General features: G+C 32.7%; 1 protein-coding gene across 1 annotated transcript in view; it reads right to left on the reverse strand.

Annotated features, from left to right (window-relative positions):
- Positions 1 to 6784: 6784 nt before the first annotated feature.
- LOC129226897 (zinc finger CCHC domain-containing protein 7-like) overlaps positions 6785 to 9601 on the reverse strand; it is a 30831-nt gene continuing 28014 nt past the window's right edge. Inside the window, exon 4 of the mRNA XM_054861526.1 lies at positions 6785 to 6970. Coding sequence (XP_054717501.1) covers positions 6785 to 6970 — 186 coding nt within the window. The remainder of the gene's footprint in view (positions 6971 to 9601) is intronic.

Here is a 9601-nt window from a genome sequence, read left to right on the forward strand (position 1 = left end):
CTAGTTTGTCATTGATTTTTTAAAACATCTATTTAATGACATGTTTTGAAGAAACCATTTTTTTTAGCTGTTTTAAATTTCATATCAATAACATTAAACACAATTCAAGACTCCTTCAATGAAAAAAGGCATGTTGTATTTTTCTAGAAATAGGGAGGGAATCTATTTTCCCCATCATTTCTATCTCTTTAATCTTCTACTTCTTTGACTTGGGGTGTTCAGCACCCCCAGATATTTTGAGGGCAACACAGCAAAATGAAAAATTTTGGAAGAAGACGTGGGAGAGGGTAGGTGGTATTATTGGTTGTTGTTGTGGAATTTTTTTTTTTTTTGAAAAGTAATTTTACTAAATTACCAAGAGTTAAAGTTACTTTATCAAAATGTGAGTGAATGTTTTCTCAGATAATTTAAATTAATTATTATTATATCATTTTATCAAAATTTAATAATGTACAAGTTTTGTTGGTTCCAAAAAAGATGTGTGGTGTCGCAATTGGGAAAGATACCAATGACATAAGGACCTTTAATTTGCCCTCAAGTTGGACATGGGAATAGTAATACGTATCACCAATCACTTTTCATGAGCTCTGAGGGTCAAGAGCTCCCAAGGACGGATCCAAAAAATATTCAAGGAGGGGGTGATTGTTTTTTATTCTTTACTCTTTGGAACTTCAGTTTCTAAAAACTTTCAAAGTAATGTACTGAACACCATAGCTTACCCTTATGTAATCAAAGGTGTCCTATACAGTTGTGTTTCTTTCGAAAAATATCCAGGGTGAGCCATTGAACCTAGCCCTAAAATCATCTATGATCGTCTAAAATTGAGATTTTAAAAAATCCTGGAGAAAGTTCCGGTTTATATCCCCAGAGTAATAAGAGATTGGTTACGATTGCATTTTCAAAACTTTAATTCCGGAAGAATTCCGGTCCCTTTCTTCCAACACCATCGAATGTTATTTAAAATTGCATTTTAGAAACTTCAATATCAAAAATATACGCGAAGAAAGATTCTGTCTCTCGGCTCAAGAAGGGGGGCGATCTCCCCCATAACCCCTCTTGTATCCGTCCTTGGGAGCGCCCAAATGATTGTTTGTAAAGGAGGAGCAGAGCTAGGAGTATTTTTAATATTTTTGAAATAATCCGTGATGTTCCCATTGGGTATACTCCATATACACTGTATACTCTCAAACAGTTTTTTAGGCATATAGTGAATACCTCAAAGCTTCACAAATTTTCATATTATGACATATTATGCATATGATCGTATACACATACACATATTGTGCATAGCTGATTACTGGGAAGAATACCCTTTGAAAACTTGATGGGAACATCACTGGAAATAATGCCAAACTGATACTGGGTTTGGTATCTCATTTTTGACGCAATTTCAAAAGAATTTTTTTAAAAGCAATTCAGGCTACATTTGATAGTAACACAAGGGAAAAGATTTTGGTTTGTGCACACTCCCTCGAAATTTTTGAAGCCTTAAAAACGCATTAAGGACTGCCCCCGGAAATTTTTGCTATTGAGGTTGTAGAAATGCAATTTTGGGATACATATTGACACGATTCTGAAACTGCTTAAATTTTAACTTACCTTTAGTGATATTAGAGAGGATAGCAGAGATCAAGGACTCTGACCCAAAAAGTTTCCAAAATTAAGGGCCTAAAAACGCAATTTCGAACTTTTTCGTTTTGTCAAATGGGAAGTTACTGCCACAACAGGATCCAACTCTCGGGCCGTTCCGAAGTGGAAATATGAATAGGAGGTACTTACTTGAAATTGAAGACCTCTTTTATTATATCACGTCTCTTGAATACAGGGGCTTCTCTCTCAGAAAGTTAAAAGGATTTGTAGTCTTGAAAAAGTATTTTTGACGATCTTTGGTAATGTTAGAGGGAGAAAAGGTTTGAAGGTTGCTCCCTTGTCCATTTTTCGAAACTGCAAATTGTTATATCTCAAATTATGTTGATAATTTAAATTGAGACCAATGAAATTTTTTAAATTGTAGCTCTGAAAACATAGTTTTGGAAGATTTTTGGTGATGTTAAGGGAAAGAGAGATTCAAGGGCCCAACCCTGGAAATCTTAATATCTAGTTTTAAAAATGCATTTTAGAAAATTTTTGGTAATGGGAGGGGGGGGGGGGGTGAGGGTTCATCAGTTAGCAATAAGAAAATTAAAGTAATACTATACAGTAAACTCCTGATTATCTGCAGGCAACTTATCCATGGGCTTTCACACTTTGAAAAAATAAAAATTAATGTTTTGGCTGATGATTTACTAAATGTGGATAAATGTACCATTTTAACCTAAGGAGTGCCAAATATGTTTTTATACATTTCTATTTCTTCCTTGCCCTTCCCTTGCAATGACATCAAATCTTCCAACGTCACCAAAACCTGATTTTTAGATCAACATTACTTACTGCTTTAAATTTACACTACTTACTGACTTTTAAATCTACATCTTAGAGCAGAAATACTAAATAGAGGGAGCGAATACAAAAGGTCTCGGTGAGAAATGCTTGGGATTAAATGCCTTGGTCACATGACTGATTTTTTTTTTTTTGGGGGGGGGGGGGTAGTTGTCTCATTTTCGCATGCAATCATTCTTTTGGCATTTAATATTTTTTAGACCATGGCGCTAACTATGAAGTTGGGGCTATTAACAATAGTTGCGGATTTGGAGCGAAAATGCACTCTGGCTACGACCAATGCTCTTGTAGTTTTATCTCCCCAGGTTATGTTAAACCCTGTTCTTCGGTCAAATATAACTCTAAATTATGCTGAATAGAACTCCAAAATTTTTGCCAAATGGCTCCAAATTTCGCCGAATGATAACTTGCTTTACTTTAAAGAACCGAAATACTGTCAAGTTATGTGGATGATTAAATGAACTGTTGACACAAAAAGGTATTTTTTGAAGGAAATTTATTGGAACTTAGTATTGACTCATTCAACCTTTGTCCCATTCTATATCATTCTGCCTGTTTACAGAAAAATGATTAGATATTTAAGCATTATTGTATCATTCATAATATTTTCACTTTACTTAAATTTATATCATGAAGACAAATAAGAATAGTTTAGTTTTTCAGTTGTACACTGATATTTTTTCAATCACAAGTAAGTGCTTCGATGAGATAATGGCATTTATGTAGTTTACCTAATGCTCGTCTCCCCCCCCCCCCAAAAAAAAATGGCTAGTTTGATATTAAATAGTACTTTTCACGTAAAAAGGTCATGAAAGTTTTTATGAAGTCATGGATTTTTTTTTTAAAAATCCAAATAGAGTATGAACCCTGTATTAACACTTCTTTAATTGCATATTTAAAAAAAAAAATTACAATTTAAAATATTTTTACTGAACTTTTCATTAAAAAAAATATTTATTCAAACTTTTAAAAATAATTATTGATTTAATGTTTTCCAAAAATTTCGTTGGCGACAAAGTTATCTATGTTTTTAAGTTGCTTAGTAGGGCTAGGAAAAAACTTTTTTTTTCTATATCAATGATGGGTAGTGCAGTAAGGGTGTCATTGGTAGAGCAAAGTCTTCATACAAATTTGATTTTTTTTGGACAATTTCTTATCTGCTGCAATTGAGTTCAAGGTTTGACCAAATGGATGCAGTTTGTAAAATTAGTAAAAAAAGAATATTTCCATTTTCCGTGATAGGTAGTTCATAATAGGTGCTATTGAGAGCCCAAGGGTGGCAAATAAGGGGGTTGAGAGGGGTCGGTCGCATCCCCAAATTTTTTGAGAGGAATGATAAAAAACGAGCAAATTCAATTTACTTAAATCACAAACCAATGTTCATGAAAAAATAATCTTGCTAGTTCTTCGTAACGGTTGAAGAAACTAGACATATTTTCAGACATGAGCAAGTGTTTTCCGTATTTTAAATAATTAGAAATTCATCAAGCATTTACCGGCCTTTTCAGAACAGAAAAAACTGATGGAGAATCATGGTTAATTTTAATTAAAGACGTAAACCTCATATAGGCTAAATATTTCATTCTCGTGTGCTCTTTGTAACGACAATTATGAAAGGCCAGTGCAGGCTGCATGATTTTCACTAAATGCCTTAGTATTTTACATTCATTGTTGCGCTCATATTTTAAGTGTGTCTATTTAATGAGTGTTCATCACTTTCTTCTGCTAGAAAGACATTTCAACTACTCAATGTATAGTATGCTTTCATAGATACGTCTTAAAAATATACTATTTTTGAAAAAAAAATTCTCACATCAACAAATATCTTTTCTGTGGACTCTTTAACAATTCAGTCTCAGGGTGATACAAGAGGGTCTTCAAAAGACAACACAAGATGGTCTTTTTGAACCATAAAAACGTTCTCGAGCTGCCTGCCTTGTCTAGTGGTCAGAGAAGTCTGCCTGTGACAGGAACGTCCGGGTTCGAATCCCGGCTCGGGCATGGACGTACTTTCTTTCTTCTGTCCTTGTCCTTTCTTTGTGTGAATGTGTTGTGCTGTGAATGGTTGCCTATCCTATAAACAGGTCCTTATGGCATGTGTGCACTGTAGAAGTAGGACTTCACATCAAATTACAGTACAGTTGGGAAAATGAAGCAGCGCACCACACGACAACAACAAAACCTCCTCGATAATTTCAAATCAGTGATTTTTAGAAAACAACTCTTTCAATAATGAAGAAGCTAGTGTCCTTTAACATGTCTACGTATGAATTTTTATTCGTTATGTTTGTATTGCGGAGAGTTTTTCAACAATGCTTTGCTCTATCAAAACATCTTCAATCAGTTAACCTTAATTTTTGGACTGTTCAAGCTTCAATTTAAGCTACAATTGAAACTATTAATAAATTTCAGGTGGATGTATTCAAAAAAATTCCTACTCCAGAGAATTTTAAAAAGGTGCAAAGATATTCAAATGAATTTAGAAGAGGTGACCAAAATGCACATGATGTAAAGTGCATTTTGGTCACCTTGATTCAACATATTGTATAAAATAATAGATTCAGTTTCTAATGAAATCAACACAAGATTTGCTGATAAATATTTTCCTGTATTGTTGGCTCTATATTATCTGGATCGGATGTTGAAAACAAAAAATAAATTGTTTTAATTATGAGCAAAATTTATAGCATGAGGCAAGAATTGTTTAGAGACTAGTCTAGAATAGACTACTCAATGATGAAAAATGAAGATCATCTCATTTTTCATCTTTGTAAAGTTACCTGGGTGATTTTGAAGAGCAAGATGTGAAAGGTGTGTTTTCATACTTAACTTTGTTACTTCAATTATTTTTCAACTATTCCAATCAGTTCAGCTCATAGAGAAAAATCATTTCGTGTTTCAGGAGGTTAGAGAATTATTTTCGAAGCACAATGGAGAAAAAAAAAACTTAGCTGAAAAAAAAGAGTATGACATTGCTGGATTAGTAACAAGATTTCCTGTTCTTTCGTATTTTAAAAATCATGCATCAAAACTTAATCAAAAAGTGAAAATTGTAGTACCAAAACACTTGGTATGATAACATATTCTAAAACAAACTATATATTCTGTCATAATAATTTTAATTGTTTTTGAACACTTATTTTTATTAATTCTAAACCCATATCATGAATACTTGCTCTTAGCCAATATGTGTTTTGGTTCCATACTGTGGCAATTCATATTTAAGAAACTCGACCCCCCAAATGAATTGCTGAAATGCCGCCCATGTGAGAGCCTGTACCAGAATAGTTGATCTGGGGGCTTATTACCAGCTCTTCGGAAGGGAGTGAGATCGGGAAAAACAGGCGATTTCCCGACGCGTGCACTGTTGGCTTATTACGAGCTGTACGGAATCGGGAAAAAAGAACCCGTTTTCGGGTTTTTTACTCATTCGCTTCAGAGGTGGTGAGATCGTGGTGAGATACAGTGAGATGGAACTTTTTCAATATGGCGGACATGTTAGGGTTAGCACGATTTTTGTATTTTGCCATTGCAATCAATTAAAACGTTTTGTATCTAACTGGAGAGTCTTACGTGTTGAACCCTTTAAAAAAGCAACTTTTTTTATACACATAAAATGAAACACAGCGCTCTGAAAATAGTTTATAGAACTAACATTATTAACGTAACTAAACCAATGGATTCCCCAGGTCGAACTACATACAATTTTGCTTTTTATGTTACCCTACTTTTCCGTAAAAGTAACTTAAAGATAAAAAAAGAAAGAAAGAAAAAGATTTAAAACATTTAGAACAATTGAACTACAACAACTGATTCCTGCAGCCTAAAATCATCAACGTTATTCAAATATATATGCTCTCAGTTTTAAGTTTCAAGAATTCACAAAAACATAACAATAAAAATGGAAATAACTTTCTACATTTACTTAATATCAACTGACGTGCAAACTGAATGATTTAGTAAACTTAAACAGCTCATTTAATGCATACACATCTTAGATAGCTGGAGTAGCGTATGATTCAAAGGGTTTAACCTGTATTTGGGCATCAAGCTCGTGTTCCTGTGTGGCGCGGTTGTATAAGCACGCGCGTTGAACCAACGCGATCGACGGTTCGAATCCCACCGTTGGCAAGTTTTTCAAAACTCGAATAATTTTTTTAAAAAATTTTTTAGTATTAATGTTGACAATTTTTTTTCTTTTTCTTTTTATCAACAATCAGATCATAAATTATTTTCTTCCGAATTGAGAATTTGTTTTTTAATGCGATTTGTTCACAAATAGATAACCTTTGAAAATAATTATAAACTTTGCACTAAATTTCTTTTTTAACCTAATGATTTTTAACTATATGAGGAAAGATTGTTGGTGCAATTCGGTTCTGTGATTTTCTTCCTCATACGATATTAGAAACAAATGTGCTTGAATTACATAACGCCTAACAGAGAGCACACACATGATATCGACCAAAACATGTTTCTTTTTCCTTCTTCTTTTCGTTTCTTTTCTTTCCTTTCTTTTTTTTTCTTTTTTGTTTTTGAAAAATAGATTTTGTTTTAAGAAAACTACTTCAACTCTAGAAGGATGCTTCTCTCCTTACCGAATGGAAAACAAAGGAATAAATAAATAACTTGATTTAGAGACAGTCAAATTGTATTTTTCGTAATCAAATTTGAAATAGGATAGGAATACGAAAATAAAAATAAAAAAAACTTTTGAGGCATAATAAAAATAGGCACAAATGTTTTTGTCTATAAAATAAAAGTAATTAAAAACGCATAACATTTCTAAAGTAAATAAAATAACTTTAATTAGAATAAGGACAACAACCATCGAAAAACAAATTAGAAAATGACGTTTGCAAAAGATAAAAATAATAGAAGTCTATTTACAGGAGAAATACTCACGAATGATAGATTTATCGTGTCAAAAAATTAAATAAATAAAACGAAGAAAAGAATTTATAAGCTAGGAAAAGGTTTATTGCCTGCAAAAAAAAAAAAGTTTAATGAATGGGGTCCCGAAATTCGCTATTTACGTTCAGCAACACGACGAACCGATGGTTGATTTTTGCGATGATATTAAATCACCGTGACTAGCTATCTGCCAGTCACAAGGACAATAAATTGAAAACATCAAGCCCTAGCAAAGGAAAATCAGCAAGCAACCTTGATTTAAAAAAAAATCAAACAGTGTATGCAAGAGGGGAGGGAAAATTCATCAATATTACAGGCTATTCCATCAAGCAGAAACAGAATACGGAAACATACTGCAAAAGATATTACATTTTAGTGTAGATATCAATGTGGTTTCGACATTTTTTTAAAACTATTGTATGCTAAATTTAAAATGAAATGAATTTAAAGTCTTGTTCATTGAATTACAAAACAAAGCCGTAACTTTCACATGAAGTAAATTAAATCATGAGAGATATTTTACTAAATAAATCCCTACTTTAATGCTACTTTATAAGCATATCATAAGTTCATTTTTAATCATACTTATATCTGGGAATGCAAGTTGAATAATACAGGAACGTTATTTACTGAAGATCTGCGATGCGACTCTGAAAAAAATGCGATGCTTCCTTTTTTTTTCTTGTTTAATTTTTTGGCTTCGTAAAATTTTTTTTCGGACATGAAGCTCACAGGAGTAAGCTCTACACTCTATTTTTAGGTCGCGAAATAAGTGAAAAAATTGTAAAACAAACCCCCTATACAAAAAATATGGGTTCTGATGATTTTTGAAATATTTTAGGGGGAATACCACTGTGAGTCTCTCTTGACATAGTCTAAATGTTCATACTTTGGAACCTTGCACCTCTCTAGACCTTCAGAAGAGTATCAATGGCTATTTTTATGCTTCCTTTCCCTCCAAATAAAAATAATGGCTATTAAACTTTCGAAAACGGGAAAAAAAGGTGGTCATATTTGAATTCCGGGGCTCATTTTACATAAGAAGCAGCGAGAATTATGTCAGAAGCATTTTAATTTTTTTTTTCTTTTTGTTGCTACACTGTAATTTGGAAAATCTCTGATAATTAGAACAAAGAAAGCTAGTGGCGAATTTAGTTTAATAGCAAAAGTTTTATGTACATATATCTGTTTGAAAGAAAAAAATACCATGGATTGCATACACCTTCAAATATTGAAAATTTTAAACGCTTTCTGATAAAATATATCAATTAATACATTTTAAATTTAAAAAAATTTTTCCATTTTGATTCAAAAGTTTGTTTTTTTTCCCACCGCCGCAAAATTTCCGGAAATTTTGTATCTCCAATTATTTTTGAAATTTCATTAGTTATAAAAAAAATGTTTAACATGTGGTGAAAAAAAAAACAAATCCACTAGTAAAATTCACAAAATCCATATGAAACGAGAACGCATAGAAACAACATCATTTCAAATTTTCACGCTGCAATCTCTCATTGGTTCATCTTACACCACGCCTACAAAACGACGTCATGTTTTTTTCCCGAACGGCAAGTCTTTCCCACTGTGAGTATGCTTCTCACTTGCAGTTCGTAATATGCCTAACGACTTCGTTCGGAATGAGAAAGGTGAGATATTTAGCTTCCCGAAGTCGAAGCCGAAGAGCTCGTAATAAGCCCCCTGTTCTGGTTTTACATAAGAACTGGTTCCTATATTCTTATTAAGAGAGAAAACTATTGTGTGTAACTTTCAGTGCTAAAAAGAAAGTTGGTTGTGTGCCTATTTACTTCACATGTATGACACTTCTGTAAGGAAAGACTTGGAAAAAGTATGCTGTAATATAGTGACTACTTATTTAGTTTTCAAATTGATGTACCGACCAGCTCTGAAATGCAATATTGATCAGTTTGGCTTCTTACTGCCTAATTTGTAAAACATTTCTCAAAAAAATAAATAAATAAAAAATACAGGGCTCCGATGAGCTCCCATGCAAAGTAATCCTTACCTTCTGCCATATCTTTATAAAAAAAAATTTAAAACACCAAGTCTTGATCATTAACACAATATTTCTGGTGTATGTATACAAAAATCTTAGAAAAGTAATCCCACTAACAATGACTGTTCCACCTCGTTACATTTTTTATTTTCATAGTGTTTAACAATATTTTTTCCCCTCCAAAGTTTCAATTGACCTGGATTCTTGAAACTTATTTGGAATTATTTTGTAATC

The sequence above is a fragment of the Uloborus diversus genome, chromosome 7, assembly GCF_026930045.1.
Source record: "Uloborus diversus isolate 005 chromosome 7, Udiv.v.3.1, whole genome shotgun sequence".
Classification (NCBI taxonomy): Eukaryota; Metazoa; Arthropoda; class Arachnida; order Araneae; family Uloboridae; genus Uloborus; species Uloborus diversus.